Here is a 26,274-nt window from a genome sequence, read left to right as displayed (position 1 = left end):
ACAATCCCAAATTACAATTCCTAGAATGATCCTATAGGTCTTTCCTCCCAGATGCGTTTTCTTGACATACATTCCTCAAAATGATGCAAGACAGGATCCCATTCTCTCTCTTCGAATTGGAGTACCCCCCTTTTTGCTTATGAGATGATTCAACACTCCTTGAAATCCAATCTTATGCATAGGTCCTTTTGCGTACTCCCCTGAAACCAAAAGGATATCCTCAATACTCCACCAACATGAGAACAGTAGGGCTCCATTACGAGGAGAACCAATGTGTGAGCCCAAGCATCGGATTCCCGGGGGGAGATTGTGGGTTCAAGTTGGTAGTGTGTGAAATGACTTGAATATATGAGCCTACCTGAATTGTGCTAAGTTTCACAAATTTACAAATGTGCATCGGACAGCCCACATGGTCCCAACCGTAGATCCCATTTGAAACATGCCAGTGTAAATAGTGTAGACATCCCTATCCCATGTCCAAATATTTCTCGTCAAATAAAGAATAATCAATATACTCCCAACTATGTTAAGCAAGACATCCTTGGACAATTATGACATATTTGATAATCTTGTATCCAATTTTTTAGCCCACCTATTATTTGTCTATTATCCATTCGGAGGTGCAGGAGTGGACAGTGGTAATGGGTTATTGGCGCTACAGAATCTCGTGTCTTTGTCCATTTTATTGTGGAATCTGATGTCTACTATGTTCTTGTAGCCCACCATGCTCTGAGGATACTAGCACATTCAGCTCGAGTCTCTTAAGACCATCTACAGGGTGTCTATCCATGTATTCACTGCATTATATGCATCTTTCTCCTGTTTCTTGATGGCATCGTTGATAAGAGTCTCTATATGTCACCACTCTCCATTTTCAAAACTACAAGAAAATAACATTTCAAATGTCAAGAAGGATTAATAGAGGAGATGGGGGCTGAACACAATCCTTGGAATATAGAAGATGTGCAAAAAACTTTCTTTTTTTGTGGGGGACGCCAAAGGGGATTCGTTTTGCGTATTGCAAACTGTTATCACTGAGCTGCAATTCCCGTGGGGGCTGTGTTACAAAATTGTGGAAGGATTTGGATGAGAATGGTTGTGCTTTCAATAAATATTGTAGACTTAAGCCTGTGGGTATTCATTGTATGGAACATTAGATAATTCTGTACAGGTCGTTTCTTTTGTATATCAGGAAATCCTCCTCAAGTTTTGTCAGGAGAGCGAGGAGGGAGTCCTTATCTGTGGAGAAAGCCGCCAGCATTGCCTGGATGGTTACCTGAAAGGAGACAAAATTATGCCATTCGATAGACGGACAAAATTTATTCCACAAAGTTTTTTCATGATTATAACACCGGTATGCTCAGACAGGAGTGTGACATTGCTCACCCCATTTTTTTTTTCGCTTAACCACTCCATAAGGCATTCTTCCGTCAGCTCCTGTTTTCGAGACCATTTGGTATATCGGTCAGAGTCACGCATCCACATCGGAGCTCGTTTCTGCCTTGACGGAACGGAGGAGTTCTCATCTGACCATGGAAGCTCTGCATTCTTTTGCGATGTTTCGGTATGGAGCTCTTCACATGCACGGTTACCATTTGTTGCCTTCTCATCGTCAAAACTTTCTCTCACTATGCATTCCGCCTGAGATGAAGGTTCTTCATGATCAGGCAAACTCTCTGGGTTAGACTCTTTGGTAGAGATGGAGGGATCTGGAAGTTCTAGCTCTTGCATCATCAAAAACATTCTGATGTGCAAGTAACTTACCTGCAAGCAGCACCAAGTAGGTTATACCTTGAACACATGCTTCTGCATTCGCAAAGTGGCATGAATCCAAACAAATACTAAATCAGGTCTTTACTTGAAGTTTTCTTATGAGATGAAAAACCATACATGTTCTGGAACTTGCTCCTTGATTGGTTTAAGCCTATCCTTGGAACCGACACGCTCTACTCCTGCTTGTACCTCTTTTACGACCTTGTCAAACCCAGTCTCCTTACTAAAACGTTGCCAATTCAGCTCAAATCCGAGCCTACAACACTCGACGATGTACTCTCCAACTGTTTCTTCTTTAATAGGTTTTGGCCGGTCAGGTAGATTCTACAAAGAACAATTATATCGATTTCATGATAGGCAATGTCAAAAGCACATTGAAGTCCAAAGAAAACACTAACCGCGATTTCTGAAAGAGTCATGCCTTCTTCTTGCCACATTCTCCACGCTTCGATCTTAGCAGGGGTGGCCTTACTTTCGGCTCCTTGAGTTTGCCTAGTAGAGTTTGGCACTGTCTGTGATTCCATCTGTGATTTCTCTGCACTGTCCAAGGTAAGCCCAAGTTCTGTAGATAGCTGTTTGATTGCTTTGAATATCTCATCGCCATGCTTGCCAACTAGCCACTACAAGTGGAGACGTCTTTCAAACAAAGACTAATAAAGTGTCATAGCTGGTAATAAAGAAACATACATTGATTGTACCACAAAAAGATCTCTCAAACGTTAAAAGGAGTTTACACATTCCTCGTTGTTAAATAGAGGATACTCCAAGTAAAATTTCTAGCAGAAGAGATCTTTAGAGTGCTGTTGCTTGTACTCATCACCAAGACACTTGCAAGTTTTAAATGGACAACTTTTTGAAAATAAAAGATATATGTTTTTGTGTGCGCACGCACAAATGTAGGTCCATGCATACAATACATACGAGATACATTTTTCTTGATTTTGCCCCTTCGGCATCTCTCTTGCAACGTTAACTCTAAATCAGTACAATTTGCTACGTTTTGAATAAAATGCAATGTACATACAAAAGAATCTCAAAAAATCCTTTTGCTACCTTTTAAACAACATCCAGTCACTGGAAAAAAAAAACACAGTATGGGTGTAACTTGAATTGTATCATGATGTTTCTACACGCTATCTATTAAGATGACAAATATTGATTTTACAATAAACCACAAGTAGAAGATGTTTTACATTGCAAAATTGCACACACCAGAATCTCCTTTTTCCATTTGACACATTAGTCTAAATTGGGTATAATGTCCAAACTTGTTGTCAATATCCATAACAACTGGAGCACCCATAAAATCATCTATATGACCGTATGATGAAAAATTCTATAGATTATGCACGATCATATCTCAAAGTGGGACTTGATGTTTAAAATTTTCGCTAGATTGGAGCCCTAGATAATATGTCAAGCGTTTTTATCGCAGAAACCACCCTTGGACCAGTGGTTTTGCCTAAAGAGGGGCTGACGGTTGTCTGCTGCATTTTTGTCACAAAACACCCTTGAAAACCCGAAGTTTTCAGCCCATAGACAACGCTTTGTTTTACCTAAAAATTCAAGAATCACTTGGATCATAGCTTAGCACACTAAAAAATCAGTTTTCTGAAAAGGGCCTCCTTATTGTCACTTTCAAAATCAAGGCGCTAATGGTTGCTTTTCACAACTGGCAAATCCTGGCCGCTGCTGGTACTCTCCTAAATCTGCAAGTCTCAATCTCTAGCTGGTGCGATGATGCACATATGACCAATAACACATCGTACCCCATGGGATAAATGAGTGTCCATATAGGTAGGTCTGATCATACATCCATCCTCTGTGAGCTGGAGAAGATGCTCTCTGTAGAAAGGCATCTTCGTGCGAAGCTCTCGGGTCGGCACTGTCCATGTCCTCCTAGTGTCTAGTTGAATAGAATAATGTATGATGAGGTGGGTAATCTCGGTTCATGTAAGGGACAAGGAGGGTGCATCCAGCAAGTACTGGAAGGGGGTAGTTTGTCCATACTAACCATGTAGCTCAAAAACAAGATGTGTCTCCCTGTGAAGCAAGCTGTTGAGAAGACTCCAAAGCTATGCTAGCATACCTATCTTTAAGGAGATCCCAGATAGTGTGCGTGAAAGAGACAGATCTAGTAAGTGCCTCTATGACCAGCAGGGGAGCACCAAGCTCCACACAAAGAATCTCTTGTGGTACAAAGGCATCTCCATCCATCAGTTCTGCCATCTCGGCTATGATGGTTTACTGATGGTCCCCATATCTGTATCCCATAAAGAAGAGCTGCAGTAACCAATGTGTCAAATAGCCAGAGCTTTGTTTGAGGTTCCTGAAACTGAATCTGTGAACACATCCTCTCCATCCTCCCCAAAGCTGCATTGTTTCATCCTCCCCAAAGCTGCATTGCTTTCGTCAGTCTGGTCTCTGTTGCTCGCTTCAAAGAGAATACTGGACCACTGAAAACCACTCCCAGGTAAATGTATGAGTCTGTATACTCAACCGTCTGCTGACCATATGTGAAGGTCAGTGTAGATCGCCTGACCCACTGTGTTTTGGTGTCGAACACCATAATTTCGGTCTTGCCAAGGTTCGCCAACAAGCGGCTATCACTAGCAAATGTCGGCAATGCATCCGAGTGTCACTACATCCCCTCGAGCGAATCTGATATCAACATAATATCATCCGCATACAATGGTAATGAAATCCATGTCCTTGCTAGCTGTGCTCCTCCGTTGCCTCCCCTCTCAATGTAACCTGAAACCTCATCTACATATAAACCAAATACTGTAGGGGAGAGTGGGCATTTGTGTTTCACTCCAAAAGTGGAATGAATATACTCTGATAACCCCTCGGGACTATGAACCTGCTCCACGATTGTCCTGTCATGACTCCCCAGATCAGCTCTGTGGCTACTCCCATCCCTTGTAGTCTTTGCATCAATCGAGCTCACGGAACCGTATCAAATGCTTTGCAAAAATCCACAAAGGTATCCTCCTACCATGTGATTTCTTTCCTCAATAACCAGCTCTGAGTGTCAATATACCTCCTGAAATGTGCCTGGCCCGAATCCCTGATGCCCGAATGCCTGCTCTCTCTGCCCATCTACTGAGCTGCTGCTCAAGAATGGGTGCATACAACCTAGCTAGTGTGTGCCCAATCATGATAGTACGGTAATTCCTCGGTATCATGGGGTCGCCTGCCTTGAAGATAGGCACAATAGTAGACATGCTCTAAGTATCCGGAAAACTCTCATACAAAGCTCGGTTGAGCATTACTATAAGAAGCCCTACAAGCATATCTCTAGCATGTATAAAGTGCTCCGCCATCAATCCATCATGATCATATGCTCTCCTGGTCCTCATCCTATAAATGGATTTCTTTACAATCTCAACGGTAAAGAAAGTGTTGTCTGTGCGCATGGCTTCGGAGAGTTGGGTAGAGACTCCTGCCCTCGAACTATGTAAAGAGATGCTGCATAGGCGCCCCAAATCTTAGTGAATGTGATAGCCGGTGGGGAGGAATGCTCATGAAAAAATCTCCATGCCTCGCTTGAGTCCTGGCACACAGATGGCTTGTACAACTCCTCCTCTAAACGAGCAAGATGAGTCCTCTTCTTCCGTCGCACTAGGCATCGGAAGGCTCTATCTGTGACTGTCTATAGTAATGGCTCCTAGGAGCACCTCTCTCTGGAGTATGGTTCTCATCTCTCTACACTCCTTATTATACCAACTCTTCTAAGGCATACTCCTAGAACATTGTCTGTGCCCGGGTTGGGTGTGTAGGTATGCCTCTTCTGCTACATCAGAGCTTCACCATAGCATGCCAAATCTTTTTCTGCCAATAGTTATCATCCCTCAAATTTTTATAACTTGATGACAACATTTCCTGCCTTTTCTTACAGTTTAGAGGCGTAAAGTGCATGTAGCCATCATAACTTGCCTCTTCAGCTACCAGAAAGGTATCACTAACAGCCAGTAAGAGCAGAGGGATTTTTCAAAATTGATCATTATCGATCCCAAAACATACAGTGATTATAAATTCTTATGCATCTTGTGTCAGCCAGTTTGCAAGAGACTTTCAATAGAGAATCAATTTACCTGATTTACACCGTCAACATTAAGAAGGCGGGCCCTGCTTGACGGTCGAACTCTTGCAAGATTCTGAATGGTTAATTCACTGCATATTGCATACCTATATAAACAAAAGCCAGCTCATGATCAGAACCAAGCTTTGTATCTTGAGAATATACTGCTTCAAATTAGTTATTATTTGATGAAGGATGAATATTCCAATGTGAACTCGGAAACAAACAGGATGCTAACTACAAATATGGATTCACACCCATCAAGGTCTGTAAGTATGTAACAGACTTTAGAGCATTCCATTCGAAGAGAGTAAGAGAACACAGTTGACCTATCAACTCTCCATAGCCCAGGGTATCTTACACCTGCTCCCCCTCTTAATTGAGACACACAGATAGTCCTAGTGGGAAACCTTAGAGCGAGCAAAAACATGAACAATTAATGAGCCATAACTCGGCCCCAAAGGGTGCAGAGATGGCATGCAACTATAAACAGTCAAAGAATATTTCTAATGTCCGAGAGAGATCATACCAATACAGAAGCAGAATTGCCGCACTTATCTTAGCATTTGCAAAAGGATCCTCGGAGTTTGCAGATTATTTTTCAAACTCCAAATGAGCCACGAGGTCCAATACCAAACCCATGAGATCAACTGGAGGCATCCTGTGAAGGGTCTGAAATGATGCCAAACTTCCAGAACCACTGGCCAAAGGGGAAAGGGGAATCTCACATTGGAAGCATCTCATAAAACACGAAATGAAATCACGAGAATGTGGGCAAGACGAAAGAAAATGAGCATGGGTCTCTGCAAAATGCCTGAAATTCCAACACCGCCCATCCAAAATCTTGTGTTTAGTAAGCACACTCCCCATAGGAAGTACTCACAAGACACTCCCAAATAAATACTCTTTCGTGCAAGATGGCCCTTACATCTTCTAAGCAAGCAAAGGAGTTTTCATGAGCCAAAGTTCATTATGTACTTCTAATACCTAAGATACAAAACTGGGGACAGGGGAAACTCACATCGAAGCATCTCGTGAAATCATGAGAATGTGGGCAAGACCCAAAAGAATGAACATGGGTCTCTGCTAACTGCCTGCAATTCAAACACCAACCATCCAAAATCTTGTGTTTCCCAAGCACATTGCCCATGACAAGTACTCCACGAAGACACCTCCAAGAAACACTCTGTGTTGGTCTTCACATGTTCTAAGGAAGCCAAAGTACATTACCTACAACTAATACCTAAGATCATGGTTGTAGCTTGGCAGAAGTATTTTGAGCCATTATTTCAGGTAAAGGAAGACTACAAAGATGCCAATCAGCTGTTCTTTCTTGAATTTCAAAAGGAGTAATCGTCACAAAAGGCTAAAGCATATTAGAAATTTTATGCTCAACTAGTCAATAATGATAGGAGGAACATAAAATATCATCAACCGTGTTTACACCTTTTTGTGCCAAGTATTATGCTTTCTCAGGCTTAATTTCTGAAAAAGCAGCTGGGCAAACCACACTCCAATACAACTTTTTAAACGTGAAGAATTACCAGCAAAGCATTGTGGGATGCCAATAGATAAATTTGGTACTTTTTTTCCATCAGCAATAAGGATGAGTAGCATATAGACAGACTTTCATGAAACCTGAGAGCTTAGCAAATACTACTTCGCAACAAGGTATGCCAATTGTCAAATGCAGATGACCGAAAAGCAATACACATGTAAGCCAGCATTGCATCCAAGGCTGCTTTGTTCTGCAAATTCCACCAGCAAAGTAGGTACACACCTAAGACAGGAATGTATTCAGCCCACCATGGTGGCTCGTAAACATACCTTTTCCATAGCTAACAATCGCAAAGCCTTCGCATGACTTCATTAAATTATTCAGCCCCCTGTGATGCATTGGGATAGCTTTCTTTTCCATGGGTAGGAACTGTGGCAGTAGGAAGAATTGAATGCAAGCAATCAGTACGGATTGCATGTCATCTATTGATAAGCCTAGATAGTCGACAGCAAGGCGTACTCTCAAAGAGTCCCGCCTTCTATGGTCAATGCACAAGTCTGATACCTAGTAGAAGCAGTGTAACAGGGAACGGGGGGAACACAGCCCAAACGTTCCGAAACGGAGATGGGAACGGAACCGGAACGGAATGTAATCGGAACGGTGTTCCGGAATGGGGGGAACAAGGCGGAACATGAGGCGGAACGGCGAAACGCGGGGCAGAACGGACAAAAGTAGGCATTGGGGGGTAGCTTTGGGGTTGTTTGGGGAACATATTTGGTGCAGTTTGAGAGCAAGTTAGGGGGCAGATTTGAGGGCAGCTTTGGGGTTGTTTAGGAGTTTATTTGGGACTAAGCTGAATGGAGGTAATTCAAGCCTTACTTTAGTGGACCGTTCCGACCCCGTTCCCATTTCGCCCCCCCCCCCCCCCCCCCTCCTCCCCCCCCCCCCGTTCCCGTCCCATTCCGGACCCTCCCGTTCCCGTTCCGGGTAACTATGAGTAGAAGAAGACACTCTTTTCCCTCTGGAAGAGCCACTTGCCTTTGAAACACGCTTGATTCTTTGGCGATGCTTGCTTGGAGTTCTCCCATGGGCTCTTTTCTCTGTGACGTCGTATCTGCTCTCCTCGTTGTGTTCGCTGCTCGACTGCGGAATAGACTGCTAGTCACCTGCTTTGGGATTGCTGCATTACTAGCAGGTTTCTTCGTCGCATAGCAGCTAGTATGCGGATCCGTTTCCCCTCTATGTCTAGCACAATAGGTTTTGGGGTTTTGGCATTCTCGCCTTCCTTACAGCGATTTGCAGTCTTCTTTGTGGCTCATATTTTAGTCTTATTGGACCCTATGGCGTCAATGTAATGGCTGCATGTTCCTTCGCTTTGATGCAGATCCCTTACAATTTCCCTTAGGCAATCTTTACGTTTTGCCTCGGATGCCCGCCCTCGCGTGCAGCCCGTTCCCCCCGCTCATTCCTTTGCCCCCACATGCCAGCCTCCAGCTCCCCCGCCATCATTGATCATGCCCCACTCGCTGCCTCCTACCCCCCCCCCCCCCCCCCCCCCTCACGCTTCTCCCTTGCGCAAACCCCCCCTGTGCCGTCGGTTTCTCTTGCACCTCAACCTTGAGGGCTTGTCCTTCACCGTCGGAGCTCCTCGGAAGTCGTCTGGCTCTTGTCATCCACCGCACTCACAGCAGTAGACACAGATCTCCGGAGGCTCATGCTCCGCCCCATAGGGACTCTCTAGAAGCCCCCTCGCCCGACCCTGCAGAGCCCACCATCCAACTTGCTCTCTCATCGACAAAGCAAGCGAGCCTAGCCGTAGAGGTGGAGCGCCTCCAAGCAACCTTCGTCATCTGCAAGATCATCGGCACCCGACCTAGCAGAGGAGAGGTGCGTGATCTCCTCCAAGCCCGCCTTTTAGCAGAGGTCGCAAGATTCTCAATGTTCAGTTTCTCGGGCATGGCTACTACCAGATAGAGTTTGAGACTCCCGAGATGGTGTCCAAGGTCATTACGATGAGCCCCTTGACCATCCGAGCAGTTCGGGCACACTTTTGATAGTGGCGCCATGGTTTCGACCCAACTACTGACGTTCTTGTCGAGGAGGCAGACCTACCCATCTCAGTCTGCTTCCCCTGCTTGAGAAGGGAGTACCTTCCGCTCCTTTCTAGGATAGGCTCAGAGATTGGGACTATCCTGGAGACTCCTCGCCCGGCAGCCTCTGTAGCTGCCAAGGCGGCCGGCATTCCCACAACACGTGTTCTGGTTCGGGACACCCACACTCTCCCGAAGGTCATCCTACTACCTAGGGTGAGTGGTGGTTGGTTCCGTCAGAGCATGGAGTATTCGGGCCTCCTGAATCAGTGTTTTACTGTCGTCAGATGGGCCATCTTGCGAAGGCCTGTCCGCGGAGGAGACCCCGACCTTCACCTCAGGCTCAGCCCCAACCTCCAAGGGTTGGCCAGCAGCAGCAGACAGTCACAGGGTACGCAGGCAGAGCCACCCTCCGAGTTGGGACTCACGCGGAGAAGGGCTGGCAACAGGTTCGTGGTCAACGTCAACAGGGGCCACCACGTCAACCTGGCACTCAGAGTGGTCCCCAAGCTTCAGGCCAACAGCAGTTGGTTCCCACAAGGAACCATTTTGACCCTCTTTAACAGGAAGAGGCCCCAGCTCCACCCTCCACCTTAGCCTCACCTCCGACAACCCCTCCCCCCCCGCCTCCTTCCTCCTCCGTCCACCTCGCCCTTCTCCGCCCCCTGCCCCCCCACTCCTCCCGCTAGCCCCCTTGCTTCCACATCTCCTCCCGCTCCTACCCCACAACCGACCCAAGGGGCACGACCATCCTCGGCTGCTAGGAGATCTCTTGGCAACGCTTTTGCCACGAGTCCCTTGGTGAGAGAGAGAAAACCTTTCTTGCGACCCCCCCTTTCGATGCAGACGTCTCCATTTGCAGCAATTCCTCGTGGACTGACGAGCTTTGACATTCGTCGTCGGTGGGACTTTTATGCCTATGACTTTACACGTTTTCTTGGCGACCCTTTACCAGACTTTGAGGCAGCTTGCTTAAGAGTTTATGCACTGTTCCTTGCAGCTAGAGGGATAGAGGCCCTGGACTCAGCGGTTGGCTTCTCTTTTCCCCTATGTAGCAGAGACCAGCCTGAGTGGACTTTGGACTCGGTGTTGGAGTGGCTGCAAGCACAAGCCCTCGAGTTCTCTCACCACATAGGAGACCTAGGGGTTACAAACTTGGTTCAGACTCTGTGGCCGTTGGCCAAGTTCTTAGTGACACCTCCAAACTCGGAAGGATGTAGACCATTGTGATACACTTCTTTACTGACACGCAGAGCCCGTCATGTTATGTACACATACATGAGGACTCCTGAACAAAGGAGGTTGCCCTGCACACCGCTCGTTCTTCTTGGGCTTGGGCTAGATACTCTTTGCAGTCACGCCTATCTCAGAGACGCCCCGATGCAGATTATTCCCTATCACAGCCAGCCTCAAAGATAGCACGGTTAGCTACTACTGCAGCATCAGTTCTCTCTCTCTCTCCATGAGGATCGTCTCATGGAACGTGCAAGGATTAGGTAGGCCCTAGTTTCAACGCCAGAGGGGCCGATTACGTCGAGAGCTTCAGCGATGCCTTGTGGGAGGAGAGATTGATCTTCTTATGCTACAGGAGCATCATCTGTGTGAGAGACGATGTGGTCAGCTTCTGCGTGGGCCATATGAGACATTTTGGTCAACTGCATTTGGACCTGGTGGTATCCAGGGAGGGGTATGTATGACTATTGCGGACTCTTGGCAACAGGCCATTGTGGATAGAGGTATTATTGTGCCTGGAAGGGCTTAGTGGATTCCTATGCAGGTTCAAGGTTGCCTTTGGGGTTCCTGAACATCTATGCGTTCAATGTGGCGAGTGCACGTGCAGAGTTTTGGTCTCACAATGTAGAGTCTCTGCCACATGCAAAGCAATGGTGCATTGGGGGTGACTTCAACATGCTGGAGGACCCCTTTGACTGAACAGGAGGTAGCCATGCTACTGTGCATGGAGCTGAGTTAGCAGCTTGGGAGAGGCTATGTATGACTTTGAGGGTTTCAAATGTTTGGCAACACTCTGGCTTTGTGAGGCCCCCAGACAGCCTGGCCTTCTCTCGTTCGGACCGCAAAGTGGGACGAGTGAATCTATCTCCGATAGATCGCTTCTACACTAGTGACCACTTCTGTGACTTGGGTGGGACAATTTGCATTCTGGCTGGGACATCTTTTTCGGACCATGCACCAATGATCCTCATAGTGGCAGATAGACAGAGGAGGCGGATGCTACGTGTCCCTAGGAGGATCTTGCTGGGCTCTGAGCTCAGAGAGCGAGTGGTGGCTTTTTGGACAGAGGGCTTGGACACACAGGATTCTCCTGCTAACAGAGTGGCCTCTGGACTTGCTCAGCTTAGTCGGTTCTTTCTTCAGGAGTCTACGGCCCGTCGCCTTGCTGCAGCGAGAGAGGAGCAACGTCTTCGACAAGGTGTTGCTTCCTTCCAGAGGATGCAGGAGTAACACCAGACAGTCCCTAGATGGAGGAGCAGTTGCACCAGGCTCGCCAGGAGCTTGCTAGCACAGAGGAGGCATCATGAGTTTGCTTTCCATCGACAAGCCTCTAGGTGGACCCAGGTGGGTGAGAGTGACGAGGATGTTCTTTGAGAAAGTGGAACCTCGGCATGCGCACGCCAGCGTCAGCCAGTTGAGGAGGCCCGACGGGTTAGTTGCCTCAGAGCAAGAGGACATGCGTGCAATTGCTACTGACTTTTACCGTGACCTGTTGTCAGTAGAGCCTCAGTCAGAGCGTTAGGTTGCATACAGAGCAGAGTTACCCAGAACGCGGAACGGGAACGGCGACGGGGACCCTCGCGGAACGGGGGAACGGCCAGGGGTCCGGAACGGGAACGGCGCGGAACGGGAGGCATAAAAGACACCCAAATAATGCTTGAGAAGGGAATGGGTGTGAGGGGGTGCATTTTAATTTTTGAGTCCTTGCACACTAAAAAAACACCTAATGTTCATTGCAAATTTGCAAAAAACTGCCTATTTCTTCCCATTTTTGAGAGTTGGCCGTTCCGGACCATTCCGGAGCCGTTCCGGCCGGCCGTTCCGGTATCAGGTGGTCACCCGGAACGGCAAAACGTTCCGGGGCGTTCCAGCTTGGCAGAGGGGGAGGGAACGGCGTTCCGGCCTTCTAGGGCCTGCGGAACGTGTTCCCCGGTAACTATGATACAGAGAGTAGGTTTGGGCACAGATGCCTTGTATAGTGACTGAGGAGATGCGCTAGAGGCTTGAGCTGCCTCTTCAGCTAGAGGAGCTCCATGCAGCCCTCAGAGCACTTCCCCGTGGTAGCTGTCCCGGCGAGGATGGTTTGACTCCCAATTTGCTGGCTTGAACCTATGCAACGCTTTTCAGTCCATCTTACACACAGGAGAGATGCGCCCTGATGCCTTACACCATGAGTGAGGAGGCTAAGTTGAGGATGGTGATGGGTCCCCATTGCCAAATCTCATCCAAGGAGCCACCCTCCTTGGGAATGAGGTAGATCAAGCACAAAATTCTTGCCAAGACTTTGAGTTTGAGGATTCGGCCACTTCTAGATAGCATTATACAGGGGACCCAGACAGGTTTTGTCAAGGAGCGCAGTATCCTTGACAATATCTTTACTTTTTGGGAGGCTTCTTCCCTCGCGCACCTCCGTGGTGAGGATCTGGTGATACTTTTTCTTGATTTTGAGAAGGCCTACGATAGAGTTGATTGGGACTTTTTGGAGGGCACTCTACGCAAGATGGGCTTCTTAGATGCTTGGATCAGAGGTGTGTCATCTCTCTACAGACGTGCACACAGTCAGGTGCTTTTGGCAGGAGGTAGAGGAGACCGTTTCATGCTCACACGTTCGGTCAGACAAGGCTGCCCTCTTGCCCCATTCCTCTTTCTGTTCTATGCTGAGGCGATGAGCATATTTTTGGTTTCACGGTAGGTTGATCTATGTGGCTTAGCGCTCCCTATTCGGGCGATGAGCTACTGGATGCTCAGTTTGCAGACGACTCAGCTTTGTGCTTGGAGGGCCAGGAGACCACCCTACACAGGTGTGAGTAGGCTCTTGAGACGTTTCGTGTGCATCGGGCGCACTGATTAACTGGAGGAAGACAGTGGCTTTCTCGGTTAGCAGTGCTCCTACGCCTGATTGGCTGCCAAGTGAGGGTTTTAGATGGATCCCCCTAGGGAGTGCAGTTTCGTCGATACTTGGGCTGTCACGTTGGCTTGGACTTGTCTCCAGAGCAATAGATTGCTCCCCTCCTTCTGTCCATCAAGAGGAAGTTGTTACATTGGAGCTCGACACGACTTTCTTTGGCAAGTAGAGTTATAGTGGCCAACCAGGTGTTGTTGGCTACTATGTGGTACATTACATCTTGTTGGATCTTTTCAAGCTCCTGCATCAGCCAGGTAGAGAGGCTGATCAGGAACTTCCTTTGGTCAAGGCGCGACACTTAGATAGCCCGGGCCAAAGTGGCCTAGCCGATCATCACTCTCCGCACAGCAGTGCAGAGCCCTTCTTGGGAAGTTTATTCTCAGAGGACTGCTTCCAAGGGAGGAGCCCTGGAAGGAGTTTTTGCTTCAGCAGCTTAGAGCTAGAGTGCCTCAGGCGGAGACCCTTGGAGACCTTCCATCAGATGAATTTTCACAGAGATGCGCAAAGTTGGCTTGAGCAAGAGACTGGAGGATCGTTTTGCTATGAGCCTGCTTCGCTCCTGGGAGCAGCTGCGGAGAGGCCTGGAGCAGCACCAGCCCAATTGCACAGAGGAGCGCCTCAGACAGACCCTTGTTTGGAACCCCATGGTCAACACTTAGAGAGGCCACTTGGTTGGTAGTAGGCCTCATGTTTCTTGGTGTAGCAGGCTACAGTGTCACTTTCACAGGACACTCAGTTAGTACAGTTGGTCTGGTGTGAACCATCTGGTCTGGTTCACACTGGACGGACTCTCTGGGCTGGGCTGGGCAATGACACGTGGCACGCAGGATCCGAACGGTGGTCTAGTGGACATCGTGGCCAGGTCACCACCACCACTCAATTTGGAGATTGGCTTAGGTGGCTGACATTTATGGGCCGTTGGGTCATTATCATCATCTTCTTCATATCATCATCTTCTACACATCTTGTACGGAGTCGTCTAGAGTGGGTCGGTACACAGAGCACGTCTTCACCATCCCGGCACATCTAAGCCTTGACACCCCCATTGTACCTGTGAGTCCGGGCCTGGAGCTGAGTGTGCTGCAACGCTAGAGTCTGTATCAGTCTTGAGATAGTCGAGTCATATGTTCTGGTCTGTTGTTGTGTCTTTGTGAGCTCTGTTGATGTCTATTGTTTCCTTTCTGTTCAGTCTATTTGAGTGAGATTGTCACGCACATTGCACTGAGGACCACCCACCACCCACTGTAGAGAGCACGACACATTATCCGTGCTACAGGTGCTCTCATTTTGGCGATCACGGTGGGACCTCAACTGAAATCTCACTCTGTGAGTTGCAAATCTTGAAGCTAGTTGGGTCTATCTAGCTTCGCCGACCTTGCCTTGCACTGTTCTCCTCTCGCCTGGTCCAACTGTTCTCTCGCCCTGGTCCAACCTGTCCTCGTCCTTGGTCTAGACCTCCTCGACCTTGGTCTAGTCCTCCTCGTCCCTGGTCCAGCGTAGTCTAGTCACGCCTGGTCTAGTAGAGTCTAGACCAATCTTCAGCCAGTTCAAGGTTTTCTTGCCCAAGGGTTGGTTGGATTGGTGGTCACTGCATGACACATACAAGGTGGTCAGTCGAGCGTCAAAGCGCACTACTGAGCCCTCTGAAGTACTATAACAGAAGACGACCTCTGGTACCTAGTAGAAGTCCATCAACCTCATCACCTATACCTCCACATATATCACCCATTCCTTCATCTGGTTCCATATCTTCCAGATCACCTTCTCTAGTAAAGCTCTCTCCTATTCTGCTACAGCACGCTACTGAGCAACAGGCTCAGCAAGGGGCCATGGAGCCGTTGGCTAGCGTTTTGGCTAAGGTAAACATCAAGTTCCCTACATTCAAAGGACTCTCTTCAGAAGATGCTGACGACCATGCAAGGAGGTTTGTATCTCTCTGTAGGGGTCGTGGTCTTAACAAGGAAGATGCTTATTTGGTACTCTTTCCATCCACCTTGGATGGCTTAGCAGACAAATGGTACAGCCAGTTTGCAGAGAACCATTTTGCAACCTGGGCAGCCTTAAGGCAACAGTTCTGTGCAGCTTTCAGGCCCGGTGACTACCAGGAGAAGGTGTTGGATGAGTTAGCCAACACGGTGCTCCAACCAGAGGAGACATTTGCCGAACTTATGACGAAAACCAAGTCTTTGGTTGCCAAGCTTCCCCAGCAATCAGGTGAATTTATGGTTAAGAAGTGGGTAGAGAAGGCGCTTCCCAAAACTTCTGAGCAAAAACTACGAGAGAGTCTCCGACCCGACGCCACTCTGGAGGAGTTCATCGCAGCTGCTACGAGGATAGAGGGGGCTAGGAAGCTGTTCACCAACCCCTCTCACATAGAGACCCCCTCTGTGTTTTTGGAAAGTCCTTTTGATCCTTTAACTTCTTTACGCAGGGAACTGGAAGCCCTAAAGTTACAGCGAGCTCTTCAAGAGGAGAGGTCCTTCTCTCTTAGACATGAGAAGCCTCCACATCACGAGGCATTGGAACAGATCAAGCGCGAGCTAGAAGAGCTCAAGGGTCAGCAAGAGACTAAGGTTCCGGTTTGGTGTAGCTCATGCCGCTCTCCAAGGCACCCTCCACAAGAATGCCCCCTTCGGGTTTACTGCCACTTCTGTGAAAAATCTGGACATGAGGACAAGGACTGTTACTACCTCAAGGGATTGCGACAAATACAGCAAAGTCTTGGTCCTACTCTTCAACAAGGGCCAGCACCTGCATCCAACATGGTTTCGCCTTGTGGCCATCCACACCATATGCCACCTTTGCTGACAGCCCCTCCTATGCAAGGTATGCCAAGTACTTTTCCGTCTCAGAGCTTTTATCATACCCTTGCTCCCTCATCACCTCAAAGCTTCTATGCCTCCACCTCCAACTCAATGCACCAAGAGCAAGGACCACCTCGCCCTTTGAATCGGCCCATTTTATGCTACAGATGCGGGGAATATGGGCATTACCAAAGCAAATGCCCCCTACCAGAAGGGTCCCCTCCTTGCCGTCATTGCCCTGAAACGAAGAATCACTACAGTAAGGATTGCCCTAAACTTCGTGCATCCACGGCTTCGAACTCAAGTCAAAGCCAGAATGAGTTTGCCTTTCCCAAGCTCGATTTGATAGCAGTGAGCACCGTTTCTCAGCCACCCCCTTCTACCCACGTGGTTACCCCTCAAAATAAGCCGCCGCAGTTGGCAGAGGCGCCATCGGGCGTCCTCACCCGAGCCCAGAGAGCCGCTCTCAGTCTTAGCATTCCATCAAGTTCAACTTCCCCACACATTCTCACACCAGTGGGTACCCTGCCTGCAGCTGTTAACAAGCCATCCCCCAGTGCCATGAAAGAATCCAAATCTTTGCTCTCCGATATTGATGAAGCTTTCTTGGAAGCAGTTACCGATCTGCAGAAGATCAAGGTACCAAAGGAACAATAGGTAGAAAAAGAGAAGCTTACAGCAGAGACAGTCTTGAAGAACACTTTCCAACAAGTGTCCCTCTATAACATGCTGCGACTAGATGCAAATTTTAGAAGTGACACCCTTGCTGTTATTCAGTCACTTTATCCTGGAGCAGGTCCTAGTGGCGGACACCTCCCAGTGCGACCATCAGAGTCCTATATGATATCCAATCCCGCTGCTCCACTCACTGATTATAGAAGCCCTCGCTTGACAGTGTCCGTTTTGGATCGGCAATTCTCAGGAATGATAGTGGATGGTGGATCTGGCATCAACCTGATGCCCGAGTTCACTATGTTAGCTCTAGGTCTATAGCCTACTCGCCTTGCTCCCTTCACAGTTACATTGGCCAACCAGCGGACGGTCTACCCAATGGGCATAGTGGACAATGTGCCTCTGCAGGTACAAGACTTTACTTTTAACTTGGATTTTGTTGTGGTTCGTCTTCCCCAGGTTGAGGGTGGATTTCCTTTGCTCATTGGAAGACCATGGCTGTGACACACTAAAGCACTTCATGATTGGGGAAACGATGCAATGTGGATACATACTTCTGGCTCCCCGATGCAACCCATTCTCTTAGAAGGAGGTATGGATCCCGTGGTGAAGCAAGTTTCTTTGTCAATGGAAACCAACCCTGAACAAGAACAGCCTACTACACCTGAAGGGTCAGATGAGGATCTGTTAAGAGTGGTTGGATGCTACCAAAACTATGCCTTGTTATGGAGTCTCTATTCACTCTTTGCCGGTAGGTACACCCTCTTCCAATGTTTCCTTGGTGGACGCCTTTGAATTTGGTACGCCTATGAAGAATCATATAAGCAGAAAGAAATCCCCGCTACAAGAGTTCACCCCCCTTCAAACATCAGTGGTGTCTGCTTCTACGACCAGAACAAAGCTCTCCTCTGGGTCTGGCGAACTCCCTTCACAGAGCCCGACCTGCTTGAAGAATTCCCTCCTTTTGATAGTTGTCTTGCTCATGGTACATCCTCTTGCTCTCCATCAACTGCCGCGCTTTGTAGCCTATCAACTTTCAATTAGTCCTACATTTTTCCCCCTCGCCCCTAGTCCCCATGCACACTCACCCTCGCCCCTAAGTCCCTTGCCCTCGCCCCTACCCACCACCTGCCACTACCCCTCGCCCTACCCCCTCATCCCCTCGCCCTCGCCCTACCCTCCCCCTCGCCCCTTCACTACCCCTCGCCCTACCCTCACCCCCTCACCCTCGCCCTCACCCCCTCACTACCCCTCGCCCTAGCCCTAGTCCCTCCCCCTCGCCCTAGTCCTCCACCTCTCCCCTCGCCCTCGCCCTTGTCCCTCCCCCTCTCCCCCTCGCCCTCGCCCTAGTCCCTCCACCTCTCCCCTCGCCCTCGCCCTACCCTCCCCCTCACCTTGCCCTCGCCCCTACCCACCCCCTCTCGCCCCTACCCTCCCCCTCACCTTACCCTCGCCCCTACCCACCCCCTCACCCCTCGCCCCTACCCTCTCTCAACCCTCCCCCCTACCCAATCTCTCGCCCCTACCCTCGCCCCTACCCACCCCACCCCTCTCGCCCCTACCTCTCTTCCCCTCGCGCCTACCCACCCCCTTCCACCACTTGCCCTATCTAAACTTCCCCACCCCTCTCAGCCTCAGCCTCATCTCCCCCACCGAGTTGATCTACATTGTGCCTTCAGTAGCCTCAAGCTCCCTTTGCAACCTAAGAAATTTCGCGAGTCTGCATTCCAATCTGCTTCGTGAACCCTTCATGCTCTTCCTTAGCAACTACAACTAGCCTCTGCAACTCCTTCAGGAGCCTCTCATATGCCTCCTCCATAGCAACTACACTTCATTGGTTTTCAGCTCGAGAAGTGCCAAGAGTTTGCTGCAGCTCTTCACACTCTACTTGGAACTTCCTAGAATTCTCCTGAACTATGATCATCTCTGCATAAGAATCCGCCATCCTGTGTTCGAGCAGAGAAACCTCCTCCTCCAAGTGTTTGTATTCGCGTGTCAGCTGCAATCATTTCTTGCATGCTTGGGCCAAGCACCTGCTTCAAGAAAGATGTACTGCGGTACCTACTGGTCTTATTTCACAGTTTTTCAGTATTTCCTAGTTTTTCAATATTTCCTCTCACCGAGACGGTGAGCGGTCTTGTGGCGGGCAACCTGTAGCAGGCTACAGTGTCACTTTCACAGGACACTCAGTTAGTACAGTTGGTCTGGTGTGAACTGTCTGGTCTGGTTCACACTGGACGGACTCTCTGGGCTGGGCTGAGACACGTGGCAGGCAGGATCCGGACGGTGGTCTAGTGGACATCGTGGCCAGGTCACCACCACCACTCACTTTGGAGATTGGCTTAGGTGGTTGACATTTAAGGGCCGTTGGGTCATTATCATCATCTTCTACACATCTTGTACGGAGTCGTCTAGAGTGGGTCGGTACACATAGCACGTCTTCACCATCCCAGCACATCTGAGCCTCGACACCCCCATTGTACCTGTGAGTCCTGGGCTGGAGCTGAGTGTGCTGCCACGCCAAAGTCTGTATCAGTCTTGAGATAGTTGATTCATATGTTCTGGTCTGCTGTTGTGTCTTTGTGAGCTCTGTTGATGTCTATTGTTTCCTTTCTGTTCAGTCTGTTTGAGTGAGATTGTCACGCACATTGCACTGAGGACCACCCACCACCCACTATAGAGAGCACAACACATTACCCGCGCTACACTTGGGGTCCCCATGGTAGAGGGTCAAACACGTACTTTAGGTGACTGACTACAGTTCTCAGGTTTGTCAGAGGAGCTTCAGAGCATTCAGCTGCAGGGCATGAGAGGAGTGCAGAGCATGTGTCAGACATCACAGAGGCAGTACCAGCTAAGTGGCTTACACCTCTCGAGTCAGCAGCACCCAGATGGATGGGGACCTTCACACGATTGGAGGTCCTCATCGCAGTTCGGGCTTGCTCAGAGATTGTACCCTCCATGTTTTTTGAGATACACGGTGAGGGTCGATTACACAGAGATTCAGTAGAGGCCCCAGAGGTTGCAGAGTGTTGTTTTCAGCAAAGGATCCAAGAAGTAGGCATTTGTGGGAGGACTTGTGTCATAGCTCCTGACCCAGCAGCTCTTGAGATAGGCCACTGGAGGCTGTGGGCTTGGGAGAGCTATCCACTGGCATGGTGCAATGGGATCCTCGAGAGTGGTTTTGGAGGGACCCTTTCTCCTCAGCCGACCATCCAGGGGTCCCTTTCTTTCAGTACATTGTTCAATTGGGACATCACATACTATCAGCACGGAGAGAGGCTCGTCTTGTTGTAGCACCTCATTCACATGAGAAGCGTCTCACAACTGAGTTCTTGTCAGCTTTTAGGGCGAGGTTGTGGGATGCCAGACAACCGCGGCGAGTCACGTTGTTCCAGTGGCTGGTTGCACATAGAGCTATAGCAGTGGGGAGCTGGCTTGTACATAGTGGCCTCTCGACAGCATGTGCAGCTTGTGACCATCCTTTGGAGAGTCAGCGTCACTATCTTTGGGACTTCCCTATGGCACAACAGGTGTGGCTTCGGGTCCTTCTGTTGATGCCAACCCTTTCCACCATAGTAACAGGGAATGGCCATTTTCAGGTCCCCGTTCCCCATTCCCATCCCAATTTCCCGTTCCGAATCCCCGTTCCGTGTTTCAAACGTGAGTATCCGAAACAGGGAATGGCATATCATGCATGTTGCCGTTCCCCGTTCCCCGTTCCGATTTCCCGTTCCGGGTAACTATGCTTTCCACAACACGACAGTACACTTGGGGGGCAGCTGCTTGGTCCACTCTCATAGGCCCTGCATTACACTTTGAGCTATCCTCCACCAGCAAGATGATAGTGATACAAGGGGGTCGACCTACACTTAAGCCTGCTACAGAGCTTACTCCACAGGAGTGGTGCAGTGAGAGAGGTGTGTTGGGAGCTCGTCTGTGGTTGACACTCTGGGTCATCTGGCGGGCCCTCTGCTTCCGCATCTTTGAGGCTCGCCTTGTGCCACCAGCAGAGACTGTTCAAGATTTTTGGCCAGAGCTAATCCATACTCTCAGGGGACAGTTCGAGAGACTTCAAGGCAGCTCTGACCGGTGCAAGAGTGTAGAGAGGCATTCCTTCGACTCTGGGGCCCCGAGCCTTACTTCACCGTGGTCCAGGGTGTGCTCAGATGGCACTACCATCCACCTATGTGGCTTTTCCCTCCTCCCATCTCTTGATTTAGCCCTCATTGTACATATGTTGTTTATTCATTAGGAGAGTCTCCCCTTATGATTGTTGTAGCCCTCTCTAGTAGAGCTGGTTGTAGCCCTATGGGCAGTTTCATCAACTAATAGAAGGATCTTTTTCTTGGAAAAAAAAAGATAGATAGCCCTAGAATGATGGGCGTATATATAATGCACGGGGGAAAAAAACCTCCTAGTGAGGGGAAAAATGCCCTGGCGATCCTAAGTGTTAAAAAAAAAGACAGATAGCCCTAGAATGATGGGCGTATATACAATGCACGGGGGAAAAAACCTCCTAGTGAGGGGAAAAATGCCCTGGCGTCCTAAATGTGTTCACACATCACTACCACATGTATATGGTAACACGACTCAGCCTTGTACTTGGAGGGCCAAGAGGCCAATCCGCACACATATGAGCAGACTCTTGCGGTGTTCTGTTGTGCATCAGACGCACTGATCAATTGGAGAAAGACAATTGCTTTCAGGGTTGGCAGTGCTCCTACACCTAATTGGTCGCCAGGTGAGGGTTTGAGATGACTTCTCCCAAGGACTACAGTTCGCTACTTGGGTTGTCAGGTTGGCCTCGACTTGTCCCCTGAGCAGCAGATTGCTCCCCTCCTCTTGTCCATCAAGAGGAAGTTGCTACATTGGAGTTCAGCACAGCTTTCTTTGGCAGGCAGAGTTGTAGTGGCCAACCAGGTGTTGTTGGCTACTATGTGGTACATCAATCTTGTTGGATTTTCTCGAGCTCCTGTATCAACCAGTTAGAGAGGCTGATCAGGAACTTTATTTGGTCAGGGCATGACACTCGATTAGCCAGGGCCAAAGTAGCCTGGCAGGTCATCACTCTACCATGTTCTCAAGGGAGGCCGAGGATCATAGACCCAGCACAACAGAGAAGAGCCCTTCTTGGGAAGTTAGTTGTCTGAGGACTGCTTCCACGGGAGGAGCCCTAGAAGGAGTTGTTGCTTCAGCGGCTTAGAGCTCAAGTGCCTCATGCAGGAAGCTATTGGAGCCATTCCATCAGGTGGATCTTTACAGAGATACGCATAGTTGGTCTGAGCATGAAACTGGAGGATCGATTTGCTGCGAGCGTGCATCACTCTTGGGAGCAACTACGGAGTGGCCTGGAGCAGCACCAACCCACTTGCACAGAGGAGCGCTTGAGACAGCCCCTTGTTTGGAACCCCATGGTTAGCACTCAGAGAGGCCACTTGATTGGTAGTAGGCCTCATGTTTCTTGGGGTCCCATGGTAGAGGGCCCAGTCCGCACTCTAGCATCAGGATTCAGTTTTCAGGTTTACCAGAGGAGGTACAGAGCATCCAGCTACGGGGCATGAGAGGGGTGCAAAGCATGTGCCATGACATTACAGAGGCTTTACCAGCTCCACAGGTTGCAGAGTGCTGTTTTCAAAGGATATGAGTAGTGGGCATTTGTGGGAGGATCTGTGTCACAGATCCTGACCCAGCAGGCCTACAGACAGGCCACTGTAGGCTTTGGGCTTGGGAGAGTTGCCCTTTGGCACAAGTGCAGTGGGAACCTGGAGAGTGATTTTGGAGAGACCCCTTCTCTTAAACCGACCACCCTCGGATCCCTTTCTTTCAATACACTGTTCGACTGGGGCATCACATACTGGCAGCACGGAGAGAGGCTCGTCCTGCTAGTCTCACAAGTGAGTTCTTGTCAGGCTTTTGGGAGCGGTTGTGGGACTCCAAACAGCGGAGGCGAGTCAGTTTGTTCCAATGGCTAGTTGCACATAGAGCTACAGCAGTGGGGAGCTTGCTGGTACATAGTGGCCTTTTGGCAGCCTGGGTGCAGCTTGCGACCATCCTTTGAGAGTCAGCATCACTATCTGTGGGACTGCCCCATGGCACAACACGTTTGGCTTTGGGTTCTTCAGCTCATGCCAGATCTTTCCACAGCGCGACAGTACACTAGGGGTGCTCCTGCCTGGTCCACCCTCACAGGCGATGCACTCTAGTTTGAGCTATCTTCCACCAGCAGGAGATAGTGATCCATGGGCGTCAACCTACACTCAACCTGCTCTACAGAGCTTAGCCCCCAGGAGTGGTGCAGTAAGAGAGAGGTGTGTTGAGAGCTCATTTGTGGCCTAACACTCTGGTTCATTTGGTGGGGCCGCATCTTCGAGGGTCGCCCTGTCCCACCAGCAAAAACCGTTCGTGACTTTTGGCTGGAGTTGATGCATACTCTTAGGGGTCAGCTCAAGAGACTTCAGGGCAGCTCCGACCGCATGCGGGGAGTGCAGAGAGGCTTTCCTGCGACTCTAGCGCCCAAGGCCCTTCTTCACCATGGTTCAGAATGTGCCCAGATGGCAGTATCGGCCACCTATGTGGCTCTTTTCTCCTCCCATTTTGTGATTTAGCCTCATTGTCCATATTTTGTTTAGAGTCTTCCCATGCTTTTGATGTAGCCCTCTCTAGTAGAGGTGGTTTGTAGCCATATGGGCAGTTTTATTAACTAATGGGAGGATCTTTTTCTCGGAAAAAAAAAGTTGGTGATATCGCCTCAGAGATGCATCAGCTTTTCTATCAATGCTTTTAGCCCTCTTCCACAAATGAACATTTCTCTGATGGTGCTTTTGTATGTGATCCTTTCTGCCTCGCGTTGAGGTTTCCCACTTGCAAATTAATCCCAAAAATTTACCAAAAGAAAGTGTGTGTGTGTGTGTATTTGGGGCACGGGGGGGGGGGGGGGGGGGGTTCTCTTACGGAGCAGTGTTATTCCTTTTGGCAATATTTGCTCTTTCCTTCAGTAAAAATTCGCACAACTTCACCTCTGGCTGCAAAGACGAACAAATAAATTCATGAACAATGAACATGTTTGCCACAGTACAATGATGAGTCTTCTCACAATTTACCAGCCCAATACCTCAGACATCAACTGCAATGAGTATTTTGAGGTTGTTTCTTGGTGTTTATGGGAAGTAAGTCCTTCATTGATAGACAGGCCCCCTCTTTTTGACTCTTCTTCAAGCATCTCCTGAGTTGGAATTATCATGACAGGCACACGTTTGGAAGATGCACTTTGCAAAAATCTCTTTCCTAGAGCTCCCACACTGAGATTTGCAATAACAAAGAGCACCATTTTTTTATGAGTCAAACTTTGCAATCATGGGGTGGCTATTAGCAACGTACTACAATGTGAAATTAGAAGACAAGCACTTTGCTATAATGAGATAAATTCACATATTAAGTATGTTTCAAACCCATAATATCACAGCATAAGTGGAAATATTGTTGAGCGAAATACAATTGTGCTCTCTTAAGCGTATTGAAATAAACATTTGGTACACTGCATGCCAAAAACAGATTTACGTGTTCGAAACAAAAATGAATGCTATCTTTGTTGCATACACATTGAAAATGAGAAAATGTGATAAATCTGAGACAGAACGCATAATACCATACAGGTGCTCTCATATGTTGCATCAGTTTTGCTCCACCCAATGTTGAAACGCCTTCTGGCAATCTCCCCTTCCCCTTAGAAAAATATCTCATAAGTTTTGTCCATTAGTTGTTTTCATGCTTCTCATTTCTGTAATATTTTGAATATCCCAAGAAGAAACAAATAGATTACTTGCAATTGTGTGACACATTATGGAGCTATACGCATGACAACCCCTCTCACATTGTTTCATAATAGCCCTCATTCACTACTCCCACCCCTCCCCTGCTCGTATCATACGCAGTTCCCTTTTTAGTACCTTTTCTTTTTTTTTTTTTTTCGGTACTCAGATATTGTATCAGATTCACCGCATTGTAACTTTTTGGTCTCATAGGTCATTTTGGCCTTTTGAAGACATTTTCATTTCATTTTATTTCTCTCTTAAATGAAGTGCAATTTAAAGATTTCTTGCAAAGTTTCTTGGTTCATCTGCAACCTTTGAATATTCCACAAAAGTAAATTATTCATGTGAAGGTAGCATTGAAGATTGGCAGCGGCACATATGGGGATGCTTCTCTTTGGAACAACATATGCAAGACTTTTGTGACTTCTAGGAATTTTTGTTTGAACCTTTGAGACTGCAACTGATTTCAAGAGGTGCAAGAGAATGGGTATATCCCATGGGGAGATTTATGCCTTTCACTCAGACCAAATATGCATGTCTAATACAAAGCCAAAGATGTAAACAATGTGTTTAAGATAAAAGGTAGGTCTTTGTTGTGCTTTTGCGTGTATGTTAATGAAATATGATTCGCTGCAAAAGCTGGAAACAAGCAATATTTTCTCCTCTTGTGGAAATAATGCATGCAAGCTTTCTAGTCTCATAAACAATGTAGGGTTGTACCACATTATAACGTTCGTCATTGAAAAAGTAGACAACTGAGAAAATTAGTTGTGCCCTCAGAGCTATCGTTGCTGTTTATTATGTGGCAGATTTTTATGAGAGTCACAAATATTATCACCTTGTATGTGAGATTCAACAGATATGCATCAGTTCACACAAAATCGCATGCATAAGGGACATGCTTGGTAGCTCAAATTTTGGAAAAATATTCAATACAATGCTTACATCTAGAACTTAATACACTGTATGCATAAGTGGTGTTCTTGATGAGAATACAAAAAAGAAGACATCTGATGAAATGGTTTGTCAAGGATAATTGGCCTACGACACAATCTGACTATTAACCTTCAAATGGCATGTCCACAAGTTTCATGAACAGGTTACCTTATGAATCGGTACATGTCACGTCTTGTCTCTGTCAAATATCCTGCGTGAAAACAACTGCCACTTAGAATTAGCAAATTAAGACACAAAATGGTCAATTGACATCTTCCCTGAAAACGAAACAAAGGGCAAACACACCATTTGAAAGAAGCTCATCTCCTAAAGCTTTCCACCAATTAGAAGTCTTGCTACTTCCAAGTCCATACAATGGAAGCTCATCAAACTTGTACTCCAGAATCTTTTTAGACTGAAAAATAATGTCACAAGATAATATCAAAAAGCATGAAAGGGAATGTC

The 26,274-nt window shown here is 48.1% G+C and overlaps 1 protein-coding gene across 1 annotated transcript in view; it reads right to left on the bottom strand.

Annotated features, from left to right (window-relative positions):
• Positions 1 to 541: 541 nt before the first annotated feature.
• LOC147460427 (uncharacterized) overlaps positions 542 to 26,274 on the bottom strand; it is a 168,438-nt gene continuing 142,705 nt past the window's right edge. The window contains exons 12-20 of the mRNA XM_086507585.1: positions 26,116 to 26,224; positions 25,978 to 26,020; positions 24,174 to 24,360; positions 24,014 to 24,084; positions 5,871 to 5,964; positions 2,172 to 2,393; positions 1,891 to 2,097; positions 1,387 to 1,764; positions 542 to 1,276 (exon numbers count right to left, since the gene is read on the bottom strand). Of these exons, the coding sequence (XP_086363711.1) occupies positions 1,154 to 1,276; positions 1,387 to 1,764; positions 1,891 to 2,097; positions 2,172 to 2,393; positions 5,871 to 5,964; positions 24,014 to 24,084; positions 24,174 to 24,360; positions 25,978 to 26,020; positions 26,116 to 26,224 (1,434 nt within the window). The 3' untranslated portion in view covers positions 542 to 1,153. The remainder of the gene's footprint in view (positions 1,277 to 1,386; positions 1,765 to 1,890; positions 2,098 to 2,171; positions 2,394 to 5,870; positions 5,965 to 24,013; positions 24,085 to 24,173; positions 24,361 to 25,977; positions 26,021 to 26,115; positions 26,225 to 26,274) is intronic.

This window comes from Adiantum capillus-veneris, chromosome 3, assembly GCF_014529385.1.
Source record: "Adiantum capillus-veneris isolate H3 chromosome 3, ASM1452938v2, whole genome shotgun sequence".
NCBI classification, from domain to species: domain Eukaryota; kingdom Viridiplantae; phylum Streptophyta; class Polypodiopsida; order Polypodiales; family Pteridaceae; genus Adiantum; species Adiantum capillus-veneris.
Note: the sequence above shows the minus strand (reverse complement) of the source record. Positions and strands in the feature narration are given on the sequence as shown.